The following is a 25,162-nucleotide window of genomic DNA, read 5'->3' on the forward strand; positions in this document are numbered from 1 at the left end:
CAGAGTACTACATACTTACAGCTTCTTAGATAGTTTGTAGCAACATACAATTTTTAATATCAAATACAAATACATTCGTTCATAAATTGATTTTTATTGGTTTTGATGAATATTATTTGATTATAAATATAAATGTTCTTCCTTAAATTTAGAAATAATGACAGATTTATAATATATAGTAAAATACTATTTTGAAAATATTAGAAAAGAAATAAACTTCATTATTTGGACAATTTTATACATTATATGGGTGGACTAATGTGTTTGTATCACATTCCTCATAGAAGAGCCTTCTCTGGTTTCTTTTTTCATAACATTGAAGATCCAAGTAGTAGGACGGAGGATGGGAGCTATACTAATGGAATGATACGTATTATTGAAATAAGTAAAACATTAGTTTATTCCTGGTAAATAAATAACATGCGAGAGTAAGGGTTAGGTTTAGCATGCCCTCCGCTAGTACAGCGGTATGTCTCCGGATTACAATGCTAAAATCAGCGGTTCGATTCCCCTCGGTGGGCTGAGCAGATAGCCCGATGTGGCTTTGCTATAAGAAAAATACAGGTTTAGAAAAGTAGTACGTGAACATATTGATGGAGAACAAACTACTCGTACAAGGATAGTTTTACTGCTTACCCCCACTCTACTTGTGAGCAACCACCTTCCCACTTTTGACTGCAGACAGCGAAAAGTGACAAAGATGTGGGTCGTTGCTGGTTTCAGTTTTCGTATCTCCTCAATTTTATCTTCTAAACATATGATACCAGCGAAATTGATGTTAAAACGTATAGACAGTGTACCACAAAGGCAATTTAGGTTTTACTTTCTCAGGATCTCAAAAAACCCAAGGCACGTTACATAATTACGTTAAAAAGTTATTTGTTTGACTAATTAACAAAAGAATATGTAGGTACACGTTTTCTTGTATTTTCTTGAGGTTTTATTGGCTCTTAGCTGTAAAATATACGTATTAATCAAATAATATGAGACTGAGAAGAGTAACCTAAGACGTTATGTTAACTTTTAATGTTCGTTTTGTTGGTGATGAAGATGCCAACAAGCAATACGATACAAAAAACATCTTGCCGGAAGTGACAGTGGAATGATACGTATTTTTGAAATAAGTAAAACGTTAGTTTATTCCGGGTAAATAAATAACATGCGAGACAAACAGAGAAAGCTACATGCTCAATATTACAACATGGTATTAATATACTTAAAATATATTGTAAACATTCAGAAACATGTTCAGGTGGCTGATCAAACATTACTGATAAAGGAGCAAATAAAACTTCACCAATACGTGCCTCGTGCTATCCATCCATCTTTCAATAATAACTAATATATCTGAAATATCCAGCTTAAATTAGTTACAGGGTTTACATAAATATTATTCAAAGCAACATTTTAAGTAAACAATAACTAGAATTTTTGTTTGCTTGCAATTAAGCATAGTGATAAACAAGTGGCTATGAACGCTCTGCTAAACACAGGTATCGAAACACGGTTTCTAGCGTTGTTAGACCACGTTGGTAAGGTAGAATTACAGTGCTTACCATTAATGAAGGAAAAATAAAAATCCAATAACAGAAGAGAAAAAAACGTAATTTGGGGTATTTAATATTTCTCTGATTTGTGTGTGTAACGTCAGATTTCTTTAAACAGTTATGAGAAACAGTGATAATGACAGCGACTTACTAATAGATGAATACAACTAATTTTGTTCGTTTTGGGATTATTGTTGTCAAAACCAAAGCTATATTGTAGGTTATTGTCAACAGTGTAAGTTACACTGATGATCTTACAGTAAAGTCAAAATTGAATACATTATATTAAATGAGATAACTTTGTAATTCAAGTTTTGGTACTACGTGTATTTTGAAGTTGTTCTTTAAAGACTCGTTTTACCAAGAAGTTCAGAGATACTAAGAAGATAAAAGAAAACCAAATACCAGCGACGTAATCAACCATACAACATATAAATCATATTCTTTTCTTAAAAAAGAATCACCTCATGGAACATAAATAATTATCAACTTATACTTCTTATTTCTAAATGAACTATTACTTTATTTGTACTCGAGGGCTCATATTTAATGAAATACCTTACGTTACATTTTAAATGGATAATGTGAAGTACTGAGCTTTAAATATCACCACGACACAGTAAACGTGTATAATACTGAATAGTAAAAGATAAAGGGAATTTATTTATTGCAAAGTCTTGGGATTTGAACGGAACTCTTATAACGCACACTTGATCCCAAAGTGCAGTTAGGGATTGCTATTTTTTTGGCCCAAGATATAAGTAATAAATTGATTTTCTATAGATTCTTAACTGTAAACGACAACATCAAAGTTTTAGTACCTTATCTAAAAAGAACTAAAAAGTTGAAACTTTTCGTTTGGGTATGGAAATGATAAATATCTTTTATACTTAGATTCGTAACTGTAAATGACAACATCAAATTTTTAGTACTTTATCTAAAAATAATCTAAGTATAAGAGATATTTATCGTTTTCATACCCAAACGAAAAGTTGAAACTTTGTTTCTCATTAACCAATAAAACAGTATACGAGGTCTGTTCAAAAAATACGCGGACTGGTTGAATTGCGCTGCTCCAGTTGGTTCCAGGGGAATCCGCTTGGTGTCGCTAGGTTCGCACAAATCAGCTGATGACGACGCCATTTTCCGATTGCAGATATCTTCATTTGTGTATTAGCTACGCGGTTTTAAGTGAAGTGCGATTTTTTCGTTTGGCGGATTTCAGAATGAATGATCTGAAGGAGCAACGACTTGCTGTGAAATTTTGTATTAAACTTGGAAAATCTGCGACTGAAACTTTTGCTATGCTTAACACGGCTTACGGTGATGTTGCTATGAATCGTACGGCATGTTTCAAGTAGCATGAACGTTTTAAAAATGGTCGACAGTCCATTGAAGATGATGAGCGTCCTGGACGTCCTTCCACGTCAACTGACGACCCACACGTCGACAAAATCAACACCCTGGTGCGGGCAAATCGACGTCTGACTGTCAGGGAGCTTGCTGAAGAGTGTGGGATATCAGTTGAATCTTGTTACGAGATTTTGACCGAAAAATTGAAGATGCACCGCGTTGCTGCGAAATTTGTGCCTCAGAACTCGTGAGCTTTTGGCCAAACACTCGATTACTGTTCTTCCCCACCCCCTTACTCACCTGACCTTGCTCCTTGCGATTTTTTCTTGTTCCCCAAACTCAAAAGATCCTTGAAAGGAAGAAGATTTGAGACGATTTTCGAGATTAAGGCAAATGCGACGAAGGAGCTGGAGGACATTACAAAACAAGCGTACCAGGACTGTTTCAACAAGTGGAAACACCGTTGGGATAAGTGTGTGCGTTGGGGAGGAGAGTACTTTGAAGGAGTCTCAGACCTGTAACTTCTAAATAAAGAACATTTTGTTTTATGACGTCAGTGCGTGTATTTTTTGAACAGCCCTCGTACATTTTTCCATCTTCTCAATATCTGTATATCATAGTAGTAATTTTCTTTACGTTTGTCGTTCACATCAAATTAGAAAAGCGTAAAATATGTCTTTATTAATGTACTGGTCTTACGAAGTTACAGAAAAAATTTCGTCGTGGTTTCCACTGAGTTACTTTAACATCTAGCCTGAAATTTCAATGTAATGGGGGTTAACTGTTTGTTCAGCACCAGGTTACACATGGGCTATTAATGCTCTCACCGCTGGCGGAACTCGAACACCAGATTCTTATCGTTGCAAATTTTTAAAATTACCACTGATTTATTAAAAAAATTCTTAACAGATTATTTACAATAAATTATGTTTATTATATCACTTTCATCAGTAAACGAACACGAAAAAAATGTTGTAAATGCTGCTTAGAAATCAAGTCAAAGGCCACCATCTTTCTTAACATTATGTTTAGTTGATGTTGAAACAGAAACACTTTTATTGTTTTAACCTAACAATATTTTTAATTTTTTCACCTGAAACAAGTTTTTTACAAACAACCTTTTCATTTAATTAAAAACTATGACAGCAACTAGTTTGATATTTTATAGTGTTTATGTGAGCTGTTGCACTACCTATTAAAGTGGTAGCTTCTATTGAAAGGTTCTCCGCTGGTCCAGAAGTAGTTTACGGATTTACAACGCTAAAATCAGTGGTTCGATTCCCATTGGTGGATTTAGCAGATAGCTCGATGTAGCTGTGCTATATAAAAAACAGACACTTTATTGAAAGAAGCGACAGGTATATATTCACACTCAATCTTTACGAAATACGTACTATTTCTAAACGAAATATCGTGACAATCTAATACATTTATTATTAAAAGTAGATACCGGGAATTATTGGTGATTTTGAGTGAGGTTATTTTTCGTGTTGTGTGTAAAACAGTGACGTGTAACAAAAATCTGTTTGGATAATACATTGTGTTTGTAAGTGACAAAAATAAAATAAAACACATAGTTGTCAGCGAGTGCCACTGAAACTGTATTTGTTTTCTGTTGTTCTTCGCTTATCATACAGTGTCGACCCATCCAAGATTATTTGACCATCAGAAAGTTTTTGTCCCATGATGTTCAATAGAATAACAAAAAATATATAGTCATGCAAATAACTATGAAATAATTTGTTTTCGATTAAATGGATTGTGAATAATAGTTATAATGAGCTGGTTCCAAAAGTAAAGTATGTCAGACTGTAGCTCTGTGCAGATGAGAAACTAGGGCAGGGAGAGATAAGTAACTGGAAAAATAAAAATGGGAACGAAAATCTTTCTTAAAGATAAGAAAGTTATTGTTGATGTCATAGGTGATTATTTAGCATGGGATGTAATTACTGTAAATACGATAATCTGTATGGTGAACATACTGAGAAGAATTAAATTATGCTGTCAGTATCACGAAGCAGAAGTGGATGATAGATCAAGGGAAAATATAAAACCAGTGTCTAAATTAAACACCCAGCATTAACGAGCGAGATGGCACAGGTAAAGTGTTGTGGCTTACTCAGTTAAATTGCGTGTTCTAGTAAAGAAGAAACCGTGGGTTCGAATCTTTCTCGTGCTTTTTGAGTAGATCTTTGAAATACTAAATTATAAACACCTTACATTCTGTTAATTTTAATTTTGATCAACTACACTACGAACAATAGTCTCACAAAATATGTTTTGAAAAACATATATATATATGTTATATAATTAATAAATGAGTGTAATTAACATACTAAATGCTTATCTCAGTATGCTGTAATCTAACAATATCTTGCGAGAGTAGCAGGTTGAGCGTTACAGCTCCTACGTGACGATTGATGTACATACGGTTTTAGATATTAATTACGAATTTGTTCCGTGGTGTTTTTAAAGCAGTGCTCAACAGTAAAAAAAATTAATGAAGGTTTTAGTGTGAATTTTAAATGTGAAGGAAGAAATAGAATATGAATTTCACGTTAATTTATTTGCAGAACAGTGAATGAATTAAAATGACGTTTAATAATAATTATGATAATTAATAATTACTACTATAGTAATGATGATAATAAATAGTAGTAGTAATTGTTATAATGGTTTATTTGTTTGTTTTTTGGAATTTCGCGCAAAGCTGTATGAGGGCTATCTGCGCTAGCCGTCTTTAATTTTGCAGTGTAAGACTAGAGGGAATTCAGATAGTCACTATCACCCACCGCCAGCTCTTTGGCTTCTCTTTAGCAACGAATAGTGGGATTGATCGGGACTTTATAACGCCCGACGGCTTAAAGGGCGAACATGTCTGGTGCGACGGGGATTCGCACCCGCGACCCTCAGATTACGAGTCGAACGCCTTAACCCACCTGGCCATGCCCGGCCTGTTATTTTCGTAAGAGTGATAATGATAACTCCCGAAATATTTATCAAAAATTATATATTTACAAATAACATAAATTATCTTATTGGTAACTTATCACAAGATGCTCTGAAATGCAATTTTCTGCCCCTTAGGGGCACGAGGGTATGCCCACATACTGATAACGCTTAAAGCCGTATTTAGGTACCCGTGGTGGGGAGAGGGCAAATATCCAATTGTGTAACTTCAGGCTCAGATTCGAACAAACAAGCAATCAGTTTCCAGCAATACAAATATTTGGTCTATTAACTGTTTAGCCCCACCAGGTTGTATTCAATAGAGAGATCTGTTTCTAATCAAATATTTTGTAGTGGTTTTTTTCCTATCAAATTCTGAATTCGTAAATAAATGGTAGAAATTTAGAATATCGACAATACTTCACTTTTCTCTGTCTACGTTTAAAACAAATAAAAGTACATAAAGACTCTTTTTAGTGCTATATTAAACTTTTTGTCATTCTTTTCGCTGAAACCAGTGAATGAATATTTGCTAGATTTTATATTAAGAATTATGCTACTTTAAAACCCATAAACATAATAACTCTTGATAGTAAAGTGAGACGATAATAAAGTGTGTTCAATAAAACAAACACGTAGTTTAATTTTCAAACGCGATCAGTTTGTTTTCACAAACTCGGCCTTTTATCTGTTGTACATTTCAGAGTTTGTAACTAAAATTCTAAAACCAAAATTCCTATCTTTCACAAATATTCCAAACTACCGTGTTGTGTAATATATTTAGACAGGTAGACGATGCAAGTTATCCCCAACAACATAAGCACACTACCGCTGTCTGTCGACTCTGTTTCTCTTATATCATTGAGCATCAGTTCCATGATTGAATCACATGTTCGAAGCTCCTAATGGACACTGTCAATATACAAATGGCTAGGAACAAATTTCAAGGTAATCCTGTATGCCATACGCAAAAGACATATATTCCATTAATAGCAAAACCAAGTGACATAAAAAGTAACTTTGGACCATAAAGATGACCTGAAAGAAATTCTTTCAGGGAACTGGTTAAAGATACACCAGGAATGTATTACCATTACTCAGTTAAACATACAACATTAGTTCCATTCTGCTTTTGCTATTCATTGTGATTATATTATACATTGAAATGAAATAGTATGAGATGTTTAGATAAATATCTAACAAGAACTCATAAAACAATGTAAGTTGAATGACCAATCATTTGTTTTAAAAATGGCAGAAAAAGTGATTCTTGATTTTCATAAAACTCAAATAACAGGGAATGATTTTAACTACCTTGTAAAACTGTTTTATATCTTGTCATATTAAAATATTTATAATGTACCTGTATTCACTGTATACCATGCCAACTAGGTCACTTTTAATGGTTAAAGATCATTAAACTGGCTGCATCACAAATCCTTTAGTGGAATTGAAGGAGGCATAACTGTGGACATTCTCAGGATGTTCAGTGAGATATAGCCAAATTACAGTGGTCGAATACTCTGTATTTGATAGCATAAAGAATTCGCGTATAGAAACAGCGGGGAATAGTAATTTTCTTTCTGGAAACCTGAAACCTTACTTCATTCACATATGATCTTCCAACGAAAATAACTGAAACTTTCAGACAAGTGTAAACTTAAAAACGTGTAAATATTGGAGACGTTCAATAAAATGTAATTCACTTTTATATTTCTAAATGGTTACAAGCATTATCACAGTCAAATATTATGCGATATTCAGTTGCATTGAAACAAATCTTGAGCACATAAAAATTCTTCTTTGAATATCTGAGGATTGGTTTGACCTGCACGCAAAAAAATTCACATGATAAGCAGTTCAAACACATTTACCCGTCATTACCAGGTGGGTTAAGGCGTTCAACTCGTAATCAGAGGGTCGCGGGTTCGAATCCCCGTCGCACCAAACAAGCTTGTACTTTCATCCGTGGGGGCGTTATAATGTGACGGTTAGTTTCACTCTTCGTTGGTAAAAGAATAGCCCGACAGTTAGCGATGGATGGTGATAACTAACTGCCATCCGTGTGGTCTTATACTTTGCTGAATTAGAGACGGCTAATGCAGACAGCTTTCGTGTAGCTTTGAGCAAAATGCAAAACAAACAAGCATTAACTGTAAATATTCTTAATGATTCGGGGGGAAAAGTGGTCTACATGGTCCAGAAGTTCGCTGAGAAGTGATCATCGTTTCTGTATCATGTGACAACAAGTTACTTAAAGGTTTAAATTAACGCTGAAGAACTGCTATAATATAATGAATTTTATAAACTGTCTGACAACACAAAAAGCAAGTGAAAAATATTTTATTCATATTTTTTAATAATTTTCCATATTCTGTATAAAGTGTTAGTAATTAATATAGGACAAGTGTGCGAATAAGTTTGGTCTTCACGTCCGATTCGTCTTTCAAGAAATTGAGATTTTTTACTGTTGACTGCGATTCTGAAATAAATGAAATTCCTGACTTAAAAAAAGTGACAATCAAAAACAATAATGTAATCATAAATAACATTTGTCAAACACCACGATAAACTTTGAAAAAGTAAAACAACGAAATAGAATGTTTTATTTCGTTAGACGAATCAGTCAGTAGGTGAGAGGTTAAAAATATAAAATAAAGTCCTCGACTTTGTTATTCAAAAATAAATACGATAAACAATTTACTTTATACAATATAGTTTCAATAAAAATATTAAACTTTGGTTTGAGTTTTATAAATAATTTTTCCCGAGTCAACTTAAAACACTGTAGAATGGAAATACGCGTCCCGACTAGTACAGCGGTATGTCTCCGGATTTACAACGCTAAAATCAGAGGTTCGATTCTCTTCGGTGAACTCAGCAGACAGCCCGATGTGGCTTTGATATGAGAAAAACACAAACGAAACACACAATTTTCTACATTTTAACTGATTGGTTATTTTCAGTGTTAAACATCTTTCATAATCCTTAAGAAAACAGATGATATTCTAAAATAAGAACATGTTAAATACCGCAAGTGATGGTTTTTACTTTTCTGTTTAGATTATTTTATTATAACTTTGTTTGTTTCTAGAGAAATGCTACATTGGACTATCTGTTGTATCCATAGCGGTGAATCGAACCCCATTATAAGCGCTGTAAGTTACTAAACTTAATGTAGTCTCACCAGAGGACTCATTGTAACTTGATCAATGAAAAGCATTGTACATCTGTTATACTCGTGGTTAATGTGTAATTTGATTATTAAGTTTAAAACATTTGAGTAATCAGATCCAATATATTTTCGTTTTATCAAAATATCTACTAATTATATGAATAACTTCATCTAATAATGAAATTTATAAGTAAAAGGTACATGATAACTTAAATCCTCAACAATTATAAATTAAACATTTTGCACAATTTCATTTGATGCCTTCAACAGAATTAGATTGAACTTACCGGTTGGGAACACAGGATCATTTTCAAATTGATAAACGTTCCAATGCACGATTCATTCTAAAAGGAGAAACAGAACATTAATAACGAGACATTCATGAGCGAGTTTTTTATTGCATAAAAACTATTTAGGTTTTCATAAACATCTACATAAGGAATATATTTCAAACAAAACAACACGAGATGATTAAAAGTACTAGTTATTAAAGTTAATATAAACTAGAAATGATCTTTTATGAAAATAACTGTCTGATTTAGGCTATTCAAATATATATTTGTTTCTCATAGTCTTAAAGACATTTATTGATGTTCTCCCAGTATCTAATAAGTAATCAAATATGTTTTATAAATAGTTCAAACGGAATCCATGATAAAATGATATTTAATTTTTTATGACATTCAAAGTCAACTGTTTTTTTTACAAATATCAGAATACTCCTTAGGAGGAAGACAAAACATTATAACATTGTAACATCGAGACGTGTATCAATTTTCGATTTTTAATATTAAGACATTCTGTTTTAAACATTTATACTTTTAAAAGCAAATTTTATATAATTTATAAAAATAGCCAAAAATTAGATGTTAGCGTTAATGTCAGAAAGTAACAAAAATTATTTCTTTTAACTTGTACACGGATGTCATAAAATAATGTACCCTACAATTAACAATGAATAATTTAACAAATAGCTTTATTTAAAATAGGTTACAGCACATTGACATTCAGAAATAAGATCTAGTAGTAGTAGACTTTACAAATGTCATGTATGAGAAAAATAAATTTAAGAGGCAAATTTTTAACCATTATTTTATAAAGTATTTTTGAAAGGGATTTAACTTTTTGAAGTTTTTCCAACCTCAATAAAAGTGATTCGTTAGGATAAATTTATTCTTCATCTTACGAATCTGGAAATATTTAGTTATCCTGATAAAATTATTAATATAATATTATCTGTGAGAAATATTATAAGTAAATCAAGAAAAATATCTACTTACCACAGCTTCTATCACAGCTTCTGCACTATCTCTGGTCTGTAAAAAAAGGAGAAAAAACAAAACAAAAAACAGTATGTTCTTGATAGAATAAAACGTTTTTCGTGTAAAGTGTATCTTTTCATTCATAGCTTTCCTCTAAACAAGTTCTTCAGATAGATCTCATAAGAAATTCTTGCTTTGGAGAATTTGATTTTAGTATCTGTTTAATATCTTCTATAAATTACAAAAATGCTCAAAGAGCATAGGTGAAATAGGTAAAAAATATGGAGGAATAACTTTTTTCAAAACATGTATATGCAAATCAATGTTTATTCACATTCTTAAAATAAAGACCAAATAGCTGTTACTACTTTATCTGTTAGTTTGGTGTACCGTACTCTTAGTTGTTGCTTGTCAAGTGAATAAAATAAATATAACCTATAAAAAAATTATAAATTCATAAATATTCCAATTCTTATATCAACTACGTTACCAGATAGCGTTTCCTTTAACTCTAAATCGTGAGACATTGTAAGTATCAGAATGAAACGATCTGTGCACTTTCATTTGTATTTTTATATAGATGTAACGACAACTTGCTAATGATCTCTTAACGAATAGACACCATAATCATCTGTCATTTATTTTCAATTTATCACAAACATTATACCTATTTATATTTACAAAACTTATCTTTATTCAAAGCATACATAATTATCCTTCTATAAATTTAATATACTCTACAATTCAGCTGCAATGTCTTAAAAGTGAACGCTTATTCTTGAGAAAAGAATAAAAGCGTATTTCCTCGTTCATGTGAGGGTCTACTTTTGCTAACAATACATCAAATATAAATAACATTATAAATAATAAATTAACAGTATCTGAAAACTGTGGAATATATTTTTGACACACCTTCATTCTATTTGTTTTAAAGACGAAATGCTTGAATCCAAATGTATGAGTTTTCTTATAGCAATGGGGCTATCCATTGTGTCCCCAAAAGGAACCAAACCACTGATTTTGGCGTTGTATATTCGAAGACGAGCTGACGATTTAGTTATAAATATATAAATCGTGTTAGACGAGTAAAGAGCAGACAGATAAAGACAAAGTCGAGAAGCTACGTTTGGTATGTTTCGAATTTCACACAAAGCTACACGAGGGCTATCTGCGCTAGCCGTCACTAATTTGGATGTGTAAGACTAGAGGGAAGACAAATAGTCATCACCAATTCTTGGGCTACTATTTTACCAGCGAATAGTGGTAATCACTGACACATTACAACACCCCTACGGCTGAAATGGCAAGCTTTTTGGACTACGTGTTGAGTATCTCAACCACCTGGCCATGTTCGGTCGTTACGCTAAATAAAATAATGTAGAAGATACATTTGGACAGACAAGGCCTAACTGTTGATATATATCAGAGCGATATTAACGATGTTGAAAGAGATAAAACGAATAGTGTATTTTGTCAAAGAGATTTCTAAAGTAATTTAACCTGCCTGTCGACAGAAATTAGACAATTACTGAAAGACTGCCACATTACGAAAGAAGGAGCAGACAATTTTGGAAGTAAAGAATGGTAACTCGATGAAACGTAACTGAACTGTGCTCAGTTGGGTGACAGGAAGAGAGAAAAAGCACGACTTGTGAACTCCCCCACGGTTTAAAGGGCGAGTATGTTTGGTGCGACCCTCAAATTAAGAGTAAAAGAGCTTAACCACCTGGCCGTGACTGACCTAGAGAAGAAATAGAGAACTGAACAGTGTCTATAATATGCCTCTGATCATCTATAGTGTAAAGAATTTGTTCTACGCACGTTTAACTAGTTCCTAATATATATAATATTTTTTAAAGTAGTTAATTGAGTGCTGTTTCTATTTCATCAAATCAGAGACATCTACTTTAAAAGAATCCTTATCCCAACAGTAACACACAGAATATATTGTAACTGAAAATATCTATATATAATACAAAAAGTAAACTTCCTAATATATGGCGGCCCTGCCTCGATCATATAGTAGTAAACGGCGAGAGAAGAGAGTGCGAATGACATAAGTAGGCACACACAGTTCTAGTAGTAACGAAAATAGTGCAGAGAATACAGCTGCTCTATAACATCATGCGAACAGATTTGAATAAAAAGAACAAATCAATGAAATAAGAAAAAGGAGAGGCTGGAAATAAGGAGGATAAAAACACAGTGAAAAAGGAAGAACAAGTTAAATACATTGTGTAATTGTAAAGTTGAAATGGAATTATACTTACTATTTCAGGCCTCTGACCGCATGTGGACTGATCTCCTAGATGTGTCAGCTCTACAGTAAAAAAAAAACGTAAAATAAATCAGCGTAAGTATGTCTTATGTATTCATGACAATGTCCTTTTATCACTAAACTTACTTCTTACATTGCCTTTGTATATAACACTTTTACAAAAGCTTTGATAACCCACTCTCCGGACGACATATTTCGTAAAACAAAATAATCTAAATACTGTGAACTGTTAATTTTGTGAAACACTTGTAATTACAAATCAAGTACACATTGCATTATTCCTCAAGTAAATCTGCATATTTTTATAAATTTATTTATATTTTTGCACACATTTAAAGGCTACATACTACATTACAGACAATATTTGAGATTTTTATGAAAAAAACTTCACATTTTAATTCGAACAATAAAACAATTTTTTGTATTTAAAAAGCCAGTATAGTAATCGAGTGAATTCGACATAAGTACAGATTTATAATAATAATTGCATTAATCGTCCACCTATCTCATAAAAGAAACATTCACAATTATATTTATCTTTTAGTTAAAATAAAAAAAAAGTTGTGTGCATTTACTTTACTTTTAGTTTTACAGTAGGTGGAAGTGATCCTGGTGATTAAACAAATAGTTCAGTATGTTAAACATTGAAAATTCTTTTGAAACTATTCAAAAGTGATTGAGTTTCGAGTATCTTATTTGAAATTCATTGCACGTTTTGTGTGCTAACTCTTTTATCAAGGACCATGGATCCACAGTTTACTGATGAAATATATAACTTCTTTTTGGTTTTTAAATATATCCATTAATACATTTATTACATTGACGTTCAATATATTCCAATTAAATCCATTAGTAGCGACACCTAGCACGATCTTTTAGACACTGTAACTATACTGCTTGGGTTTTATATGAATCTCATGCGCAACTACACGAGTGAGAAATTTAACTCTAAACCATGACATATTTCTCAGCAACGGACGGCTTCCACCTTTAATTCAATGGAATCATTTCCTTATCCTGCTATTTAAACTTATAATTACTGACTATATTCTCCTTTATCTACAAACAAATAATAAATACTCCAGCTTAATATCACCCAACACCCCTAATCCTAAACCTCTTTCAACTTAATATATTTCCAACACTCACACAATATCTGTATGCCACACTTTTACTGTATTTTAAAACAACGACGAAAACACAAAAGTCTTTACTTATTTCCTTATGAAAAAGAATACAAATTATTTTTGTGCTGTGTACCACTGTCGTCCAGCCAATACTCTCAAAATTTATACTGGAATGTTAAGACCATTTACCACCGAGTATAGAAAGTTAGTGTTGATGCTGCAAAACTTACTTTTTCAGGGAGACAGCCTATGATCTGGTGTTTCAGGTCGTCATCAACACAGTCTGAAGCGGCTGCAAAAAGAGATTTACTTCTATCGGTTATCTTTGCATATTATTAAAACAATCATTGGACTATGTCCAGTTATAATGGTATGTTATTGGCTCTCATATTATCATATTAATATCTCAGAAGACTGCCATTTTGATCCATGAGCGATATACCTAGACCGTTCAATACTTCTGAGACATCCGATATCGATGTTACATGTTCACCTTTCGTACATAATTGCACAGTAGTATATTTAGGCTTAAAATTTATCATTGACAAAGTGACTTGCAGTGGATTGGCAGTAAGTTCATTGACTCAGGCTAAATCCACCGCGATGAAGAAGACACCGATAAGCCATTACAAAGATTTTCATAAAAACAATTCAATGATTTTCCTGGGAAATTAAGTGTTATTAGTGAAAGAGGAACAGTGTTTGGTAATTCAAAACAATATGATATAAAGAAAGCTTTATGTGAATACAGACATGTGTTTGATATTAACATATTCGATTTAATTTAAACAAAATTCAATCTCCTTCAAGTGATTATATCGAGATTCTTATAAAAAAAAACACAGACTCACCACAGATGACATTTCGGATAGAACGCATTATCATCATTACTCTTGGTGTTGGACCATTTTGACTCGAACGTGATGGTCTTGAAATTTTAGGTCTGTGACCGCTACCAATAACAGCGAAGGTCAAGACCAGGACAATAAGTGTGATCTTCATTGTTAAGAGATGAACACTTCTGTTTGATGTTGTACCACACTGTGAGGGCTGTATATATGTAGGAAAACCTTTGAACCAGTTTGATCTGCATTTCCTACACTCTGCACCCTTATTGGACGACTTATGCCTGCATCATTGCTTCAGTGTTTAAACAGCTGGTAAAATTGTGTATTTGCCGGTTGAGAGAACGAAGTTGGAATTTGCATTTAAAATGTACTTCATAAATGAGTAATATATAAGCTGTTTAATTATCTTGGCTGACAGAAGACTGCTTAGACAGATGGTGTAGTAGGCGTGGTCTCACGATGCAGATATCTGTTATTTCATCTTTTCTTTTGGTTTCTAAATGCTTCGACATTTGTATCCATAACAAAATAATAATAAGTAGCTACTGAAATGGTTTATTTTACGAATATTTCCTGTATTTTATTATACAATTTTATGTGGATGCTGTTTCATTAAGTTTTTCATGCTGTACACGTAGATACTTTGATGCCGAATAAAGTGTTATCTCTGGTTCATAACTAGTCAATGCCAATATCATAAACCAAGAAAAATTCGTTAGTATAAGTATTGTGAAACAATAAAAACGAATGTATTCGTACGCTGGATGGCAGAGGTCAAACATTTCAATTCCGATATAATAGTTTTGTATAAGTTATTCTAAAGAGGAAATTATTTACTGATAAACAAGCCTTTCAAGCGACTTCGGTTGAAAGCTGACACTCAACACGGCCAGGGATGTCTTACTTGTTAACATAATGTACTGCAAATCCCGGATCCAAGTATTGCTTCCCTTGTCTTCACCTGGTTCAGCCGGAAGCTTGAAGGCTTATGCTTCTAAAATTCGAGTTTTTATATTCAGAGACAGACACAGAACTGATAGCTCATTGTGTAAGACTGCATTGAAAACAACAAAACAGAGTATATTTCAAATGGCATTTGGAAGAAAATAACGTACTACAAGAAATTTAGCACAATATCACTACCGTCATTTAAAAAACAATGATTATCTTTATGCTGTTTCAGGCATCACTTATCTTTTTTTGTTTACAGGCATACAAACACAGAATGATCATTGTGATTGACATGGCTACTAAAAAGTGGTATCTATTCAAGCACTTATAAGTGAAAGATATTCTGTGCAAATGTATTAAGGGTAATAAATCAGTATTCAATTTCACTGAAAAAGTTTAGGGAACAACACTTGGAATAAACGTTGAATATACAATAATCAGTTATTTAAAAATACTTTATATGCAATTATCCTTATTCCATTTCTTCTTCTACATGTATGTAAAATTCCTGTACATTGTGTGACTTAAATGACCCAGGCTGTAAATTGAAGGTTACTAAGCTACCACATAAGATTGCTCTATGTTCTTGTACATCACATATGTTGTAGGGTTAAACTGTGTAGAGTTTAGAACAACAATAAAATCTCTTGTTCATGAAATAACTTATTTTTAATGTATGCACAAACTATGTCACAATCCAAATTAATCATACTGTTCACATACTGTTTCGGATTATCCTGTGGTAAAAAGAATTATATAATACTACTTTTGACCAAAAAAGTAGTACCCCAGAGTTCATCCAGTGGAAGTTCCTAACCTCTAACCCCTGTATACATGTAAAACATTATATTATTTCATGTTACATAAGAACAGCTGTATACACTAATATTTAACTGTTGCTTTCATTATAAATATAACTGACACTCATTTTTGTACATTAAAATTCAGTCTGGTTGTGGAAAAGGCCAAAGCTATACAGTGAGCTATTTTTGCTCTGCCCACCAAGGGTATCAAAACTCAAATTGTATCATTGTAAGCCTGTAGGATTAGCACCAAGACAGTGGAAAAAATTTTATAAAGTATTGAACAAACACATATGAAAAGAAATCTAAAACGATCAGAAGGGATTTAACTTCCAAACATTTCAGTATACATGTGTCTCTTATAGTATAATACAACATAGTAAAGCTAGTAAAATACAAATGACCACATTTTCCAGAATATATTTACATATAAGTTCTACATGTAAAATGACAGTAAGACAATACTGATTTATAACATACATTATAAATAAATGTGTACACCATTAAAATATTTATCCTGTCTTCTGATTAGAAAAAGTATGAAGAAATGAAAATGAATTTAATATGAAAAAGCTATAATTTAAGCTGAAAGTGCAATCTAGTCTATTCCTTTTTGGTTATGCCTATTTTCATAATGTCTGACAATTGTGCATAGCAGTGTGCATAAAGAAATAACAAAGATTGCATTTATTCCACAGATTAACCGTGTTGATTCGTTATGGTTAAAAAATTATTCAAATAAAATTTGTTTTGATTTTTTTTTCCTTCTCAATTTCATGTTTACAGAAGTCACTGTATTTATTTTATATGTGTTTTACTTTTCTTGAACCTGAGAGAAAGGGTTTCCTGGAAATATTATTGGATAAACTACTTTGTTTGATACACAATATATGTACATCTCTTTTATAACGTATATTTATTTGTCTCATTGTGTTCAGACCTACGTTGTACAACTTCAGTATTTTACTACAATGTGCTTCACACCTGAAGGTGACATAAGAAGGTTGAAATGTTATTCTACACTTTATTTTATTAAAGTTTTCAATATACATACCAGACATCCTGAGAATACATTAATCATTTTGGGAAAATCTTTCTGTATGATACAGAATTGTAACCGGATTACCTGAATTTTATAGCCTGTAAATTTCTATTTTGAATGGCATGTTTATGTCCAATCAAACAACTTCACACTATTTTATTTATTTATTTTCAAAATAAAAGTTTAATTACATAATGCTTCAGATTCAACTATCCATATCTGCTATCCCTATTCAACTATCTGCTCTGGATGGAGACATTACAAGATTTGACGCTGTACAAGTGATACTTCCACATGGAATTTTAGTGGTAAAATCACAACTAGGAAGTCAGATATGAAAGCCTCACACAAAGAAAGCTTTCCAGATACTTACAATGGCTTTTTTGTAACAAGAGCTGTAGAAATCTCACAACTGACCAATGCTATGAATTATATGATTTTTCTCATGGAATGTTAAGAAAACTTCTTTAATAGATGTCTTGAGTTAAGTTGAACGAATAAAAATACAAATAATATTTGTACTGGAGATACATCACAAATATATCATATGAATGCAACTTTAAAAATAGGCTTTTGAGCATATAAATGCAATTGCAGAACAGAAAGTGATAAAACTGAGCACTAATAATAAGGGATCAGTTATTGTATTTTTGAAGAAGAAGGACGGATTCACTAGATTTTGTTGGATTAACGAAATGTAAGTGGTGCCCTAATAAAGAACGTTTCTATCGAAATGGTTTTTAATATCAGATCGAAAGACTGAATAGTAGCAAATGCAATTAGATGAAGTAAACGTAGAGAAAACATAACAAGTAGCAACTTGTTGTGTTACAATTTGGGTTACATAATGTAACTCTAATTTCTAAAAAGTTAATGAAGTATGCTCACATAAACTCTGTTGGAATGCTATACTAAACTACTTTAGTGACATAAATACACATGGAAAGATCTTTGATCATTTTTATATGGACAAAGAAAATTTTTGGATTGTTTGAAGAAATACATCTCTGAGCTAAATTCCAAAAATTGTGCATTGGTTCCACCAAATGATCAGTTTTCTGGGATACATAGTTAGCCGAGATGTGCCTTGTACAGATTCTTCTATGACTGAATCTATTCATAATTTACTAACACAAACACTTGCATGATGTAAGATGATTTCCTGGACTATGCTCCTCCTGTCTTCATTTTGTGAAATCATTCACTGACTCAACTTATTCTCTGTACAAAATATTTGAATAGAAGAAAAAGTTTCGTTGGACTGTTTATTATGAACACAATTTAACAAATTGAAGGAAGTATTACTATCCACTCCTGCATTAGTATACCAAGCAACTGAAGACAAAATCGTAGAACTACTGATGCATTATTCCAAAGTCTATGTGTTAAAAAAGAATAAATACAACAGAAATAGGGAAGCACAAAATAGTAAAAAATAACCAAACTAAAAACTAAAGACAGATAACCCACAAGTGATGACAATGAACTAGTTTTGTCCAACACTCAAATGAAAGATGCTCAAGCAAAATATCCAAGTTTTAAACTATTTACTCAGTGAATCAAGAATAGCCAGAAAAAACCCAACCTGTATCAAATAGTCATTTTATACATCCGTAAGACAAATATGTAGTGAGCAAAGTCGGATCCATTATGCCTACAACAGGGCTTGTCACATTGAAAATGGAAATATTCCAACTAACAGACACAACTACTATAGCTGGTATTTCCACAGCACTCTATTACTTTTACAATCTTTCAACAACTGAACCCTTAGGTATTCAAAAGACAGCGGAGAGAATAAGAGTAAACTTTTATGGAGTTGGATGCCATGTAGCCACAGAAGCGTCATATTGAAGCATCATTCAATAAAGTTACTGTTTGGTTCTCTGCCGTAGAGTGACAGTGAAATTAAATAAACTGTGGTTGCGACAGACCACTTCACCACATATAAGACGTATCTGCTATTCTTAACTAGGTTGCAAATAAACTTGTCAACAAATTTGTATCAAGACTCGGGGTACAATTCGATTAGCCTTTGAGTTAAGTTGCATATTTATTATCAATTGATTAGTGAGAAATTTGAAGGTTGTGCAGAGTTAGGTATACACTAATTATCAAATGACCAACAAGAACTCGTCCAACGATACACGTTACAATAATAATAAAACAAGCAGGCAAACAAAAATAAACATAGAAACCTAGCTTGGTCCCCAAGATGAAGTACATCATATTTTCTGGGCTTCAAAAATTCTAAAGACACATTATCAACATAATGAATGTTAATTAGTTAACGATAATTAGTTGAGTTACTTAGTTATAATGACGATACAACGTTAAACTATTGTACGTTGCTCTTTGTTATTAATCACAAAGCTACGCAAAGGGCTATCTACCGTGTTTCTCCGATAATAAGACCTACCCATAAAATAAGACTTAGTGTGATTTTTTGGGGATAGTTTTAATATAAGCCCTACCCTTAAAATAAGCCCTAGTTAAGAGTGGCAGGAAGAGGAAAGAAATAAAAAAAATTAATTTATTAATCAGTTTAATAGTTAGTTAATTAGTTTGTTTAAGTATTAATTAGTTAGTTTAATAGTTTAATAATAGTTTATTTTAAATGGTTAGTTTAATAGTTTTACTTTGTAACTTCATTTTTTAATATATCAAAATAAGAATTCCCCCGAAAATAAGCCATAGTGTCATAGTTTGGAGTGAAAATTAATATAAGCCCCTATCATATTTTGGGAGAAACACGGTATGCTCTTCCCACCACGTGTATCAGAACTCGGTTTCTAGTTGTGTAATTCCACAGACGTGCCGCTGTGCTAGTGAGGAGAAAGTACTGTACGTATGAAATTACTCATGACTAACATAGTTTGTTTATTAGTTCTTCCTTCTCACCTTGTGCATGCACAAGATATTCAAGAAATGTAAGAAATTAATTAAAGAATATATAAGTATGCATTACGTGTATACACTATAAATATTCAGGTTGTTTCTAGGAACTAATAAGTTTAAAGTTAAACTTTAATTAACCTCCAGCATTAGTTTTCAGTTGAAATGTGCAATTATTATTAAATTAGTGGGGAATTATATTAAGCTTTGTGAGTTCAATCTTCTACAATAGCATTATCTAAAACACACTGATTATAAACTGTCATCAACTAGTTTTCATCTGTACAGACCTCACTAAGGCTATATTCTACCGGACTTGAAATGATTTTTCGTCATGGAAACATTTCGGTTAAATCTAGGCTGGATAATACTTTAATATTAACTAAAGTTTAGGAATGAAAAAGAAAAAAAAAATATGAAGGGCAGATGAACTTGGCCACTGATATAGGGTTGTATTCTTCAATTCTGCCATAAATTGAAAACAATTATGGATATTTTAAAGCAAAGTCACCTTGAATTATTTTCTGTGTCTTCCGTAAGGAATTGAACAGCAAGTTCTGACGTTTTAAGTCCGTCAACTCACAACTTTCCTATCTGAGGACATCGGCATAATGAAAAACATCTGATAATTTGGACAAGTGTAAACAACATTCTTACTTGTATTAAAAAGTTGTTTGTTTTAACAGAAAAGTTACACATTGGACTACTTGTGCCTACCGTAGGTATCAATCCCAAATTTTAGCACGATGAGCTCTCACCTAAAATCAGTAAGCTACTGAAGAGCTGGACCAATATCTATTTGTATTGTTTCCATAGGAATCTTTACCTTAGTGAAATATAACGAGTTATTATTAGTACTGTACTTTGTTGATTCGGTTTTATCTAGATACATTTAAATTCACTCGTTCTTATTGTTGTTTTTACAAATATCTCAGTACAATTTTTCTTCCTGCCATAAATTTTTCCCGACTGCTTTTCCATTTACTTCTTTCACAGCGTCATCTCTCGGATTCGCAAAAAATACCGAAGTTTCATTTATATTCTTTGTCGTTAAGGAGATAATATAGAATAATATTAATAGCTATAACTAAAAGAATTATATAAAGTAACTTATGATACATAATCCTTAGTAGGCAAAGTATTCTGCCACAGTAAGACTAAAATGATACTGATTGAAATCAAACACAAAGCTATACAACAGGCTATATGTTCTCTGCCCATCAAAATCAGATATTTAAAAAGCGGTATGTCCGCAGACATGTCTCTGTGCCACTGGAATGTTTATTATCTAATGTCACACTTATCATACAGTAAATGCATTCCAGAAAAGAATCGGCTTGGTTTACTATTCTTATAATTCGATTTGAGTAGGTTGATAAACGGGATGTACATGCAACCTTACTTGAAAAGTATTTTCACACAATTATTAATTTAGTATCAATAGCAGTTTCTAGAAAATAAGCTAGAACCATAATCCTAAACACAATTTTTCAGTTATAGATCACATGAAATAAAACAAAGTTACGTCCCAGTAAGGTCTGGTGTTTAGTGCGCTCGACCCATAATCTCAGAGTATTGAGTTTGAATCCCTGTCGCACCAAACATGCTTGCTCTATCAGCCATGGGGACGTTATAATGTGATGGTCAATTTTACTATTCGTTGTTAAAAAAAAGTAGCCCAAATGTTGGCGGTGGATGTTGGTGACAAGCTATCTTCCCTCAAGTCTTACACTTCTAAATGTGGGACGGCCAGAGCTGGTAGCCCTAGTTTAGCTTTGCGCGAAATTCAGAAAGTGTATGTGCTTTTATTCAAGGGTAAATGACGTTTTTTACAAATTGTTACGAGTATTTAAAATTATATTTAATTATATTGCATAAAATATATTACTTTCTAGGTGTTAGTTTAGGTTATAATAATATAACACCAAGAAAAGCATTTGATGATTTATTGAAAAATTATTATAAAATATTTGTTAACGATTTTCATCAAAACCATTAAAATCAGTCTATGTACGAATGTATTTATATTTAATATTAAAAACTGTATATTGCTATAAACTATCTAAGAAGCTGTAAGTATGTAATTCTCTATACGACACATGTTGGTACATTATTATTTGGAGAAATAAGTCCACGTGTTTAAAATAATTTCTTCTGTTATAAATATCATTATAATTATTAATTGCCTTAATAGTGTGCTTCAGTATATGATTTGGATATATTCTCAATCTGTAGAACTACAAGATATATGTTACTTATATAATAACTTATTACTAGATTACTAATGGTAATTAAATCGTCAATATTTTTCAAGTTAAGGAAAATAATTCTGGATTTAATTTTATTTTTTAAAAAATTGATTTCGCATGAAGGATTTTCATATACAACTAAAATTATAAAAAACTATTTTTGTTTAAATGCATCACAATCATATCCTTACCTTGAATAATGTACTCAGAAAACAATTGTCAGTTAAATTAACTGAATAAAAAATGATTGAGACAAAACTTCCAAAAACGTAGTGATTATTTTGTTCAAAAAGCTCTGTCAACATGTGTGAAAAACACTGCAAGATGTAACTTTAAAAAAATAATAAATGTTAGTCAAATATTTATACAACTGTTTAACTTTCATTGCGAATCCAGCAATATTTTTAATGTACTGAAAATAATATTTACATGTTCAGTTACTCAACTTTACAGTGTTGAACCTCCTTCATGAAGTAAATGAATGGCAAGATACCTATTTCGTCTCCAACTGTTTCAACAACAATGGGCCTCCCAAAGAAAGATTTACACAGCTATTACTAGATGACAAAAATGCCATTATCATATTCCTAAACATGTGTATGTGTGACTGTATGAGATACATCTGATACATTTCTTTTTTAAACTTCAATCAAGAAAACATTCCCACATCCACATGTACAAATTGACATTTCCTTAGTCTTCCAAATTGTCATAAAATAATTTACAAATCCTAGCGAAAGGAAATTAGTATTTTTTACTACATTTTCCGAAAAGTAATTTAGTTTTGACTAGTTTGTATAAGTATCTGATATCCCTTATTCTTTAATGTAGATATGAGTCAATTCTCTTCATAGATTACACTGTACTTTTGAAAATAGTTCTGTATCTCTTTAAGACTAAATATCTGATATCTGTGAAATAACTGTCATGTTAGTATTTCAGTGTTTATTTAAATGGAAATCAAGAAATAATTTCACCAGAGCCACAAATAATAAGTGACACATACATAACTTAATGTTTAAGTATATGGTAAAAATAAATTATCAAGCCATTTAGCTTGCATTGTGAGGTTATATAAGTCACTTTTAGCACTGTATCATCAATAGAATTTACTCAAACTAACAAAATATTTTACATATGGTGTTTTAATTTACACAGAAACATACAGGTCATCATTGAAACATGAAAAATGAAGTAAATGCATAAAACAGATTATATTTCAAATGGCATTTGGAAGAAAATAACGTACTACAAGAAATTTAGCATAATATCACTACCGCCATTTAAAAACAATGATTATCTTTATGCTGTTTCAGGCATCACTTATCTTTTTTTGTTTACAGGCATACAAACACAGAATGATCATTGTGATTGACATGGCTACTAAAAAGTGGTATCTATTCAAGCACTTATAAGTGAAAGATATTATGTGCAAATGTATTAAGGGTAATAAATCAGTATTCAATTTCAGTGAAAAAGTTTAGGGAACAACACTTGGAATAAACTTTGAATATACAATAATGAGTTATTTAAAAATACTTCATATGCAATTATCCTTATTCCATTTCTTCTTCTACATGTATGTAAAATTCCTGTACATTGTGTGACTTAAATGACCCAGGCTGTAAATTGAAGGTTACTAAGCTACCACATAAGATTGCTCTATGTTCTTGTACATCACACATGTTGTAGGGTCAAACTGTGTAGAGTTTAGAACAACAATAAAATCTCTTGTTCATGAAATAACTTATTTTTAATGTATGCACAAACTATGTCACAATCCAAAATAATCATACTGTTCACATACTGTTTCGGATTATCCTGTGGTAAAAGAATTATATAATACTACTTTGACCAAAAAGTAGTACCCCAGAGTTCATCCAGTGGAAGTTCCTAACCTCTAACCCCTGTATACATGTAAAACATTATATTATTTCATGTTACATAAGAACAGCTGTAGACACTAATATTTAACTGTTGCTTTCATTATAAATATAACTGACACTCATTGTTGTACATTAAAAATCAGTCTGGTTGTGGAAAAGGCCAAAGCTATACAGTGAGCTATTTTTGCTCTGCCCACCAAGGGTATCAAAACTCAAATTGTATCATTGTAAGCCTGTAGGATGAGCACCAAGACAGTGGAAAAAATTTTATAAAGTATTGAACAAACACATATGAAAAGAAATCTAAAACGATCAGAAGGGATTTAACTTCCAAACATTTCAGTATACATGTGTCTCTTATAGTAAAATACAACATAGTAAAGCTAGTAAAATACAAATGACCACATTTTCCAGAATATATTTACATATAAGTTCTACATGTAAAATGACAGTAAGACAATACTGATTTATAACATACATTATAAATAAATGTGTACACCATTAAAATATTTATCCTGTCTTCTGATTAGAAAAAGTATGAAGAAATGAAAATGAATTTAATATGAAAAAGCTATAATTTAAGCTGAAAGTGCAATCTAGTCTATTCCTTTTTGGTTATGCCTATTTTCATAATGTCTGACAATTGTGCATAGCAGTGTGCATAAAGAAATAACAAAGATTGCATTTATTCCACAGATTAACCGTGTTGATTCGTTATGGTTAAAAAATTATTCAAATAAAATTTGTTTTGATTTTTTTTCCTTCTCAATTTCATGTTTACAGAAGTCACTGTATTT

General features: G+C 31.8%; 1 protein-coding gene and 1 long non-coding RNA gene across 2 annotated transcripts in view; one reads left to right on the forward strand and one right to left on the reverse strand.

Moving 5' to 3' along the window:
• The window catches only part of LOC143249959 (uncharacterized), a 114,616-nt gene that overhangs the window by 43,227 nt on the left and 46,227 nt on the right, over positions 1-25,162 (forward strand). The gene's annotated exons all lie outside the window — the stretch shown is intronic.
• LOC143249943 (uncharacterized) lies at positions 8,177-14,742 on the reverse strand. Its single transcript, XM_076500567.1, has 6 exons — positions 14,543-14,742; positions 13,922-13,983; positions 12,557-12,604; positions 10,305-10,340; positions 9,312-9,368; positions 8,177-8,331 (listed from the first exon to the last, which is right to left on the reverse strand). The coding sequence occupies exons 1-6, from the start codon at positions 14,691-14,693 to the stop codon at positions 8,314-8,316; spliced, it is 372 nt and encodes a 123-aa protein (XP_076356682.1). The 5' UTR covers positions 14,694-14,742; the 3' UTR covers positions 8,177-8,313.

The sequence above is a fragment of the Tachypleus tridentatus genome, chromosome 1, assembly GCF_004210375.1.
Source record: "Tachypleus tridentatus isolate NWPU-2018 chromosome 1, ASM421037v1, whole genome shotgun sequence".
Classification (NCBI taxonomy): Eukaryota; Metazoa; Arthropoda; class Merostomata; order Xiphosura; family Limulidae; genus Tachypleus; species Tachypleus tridentatus.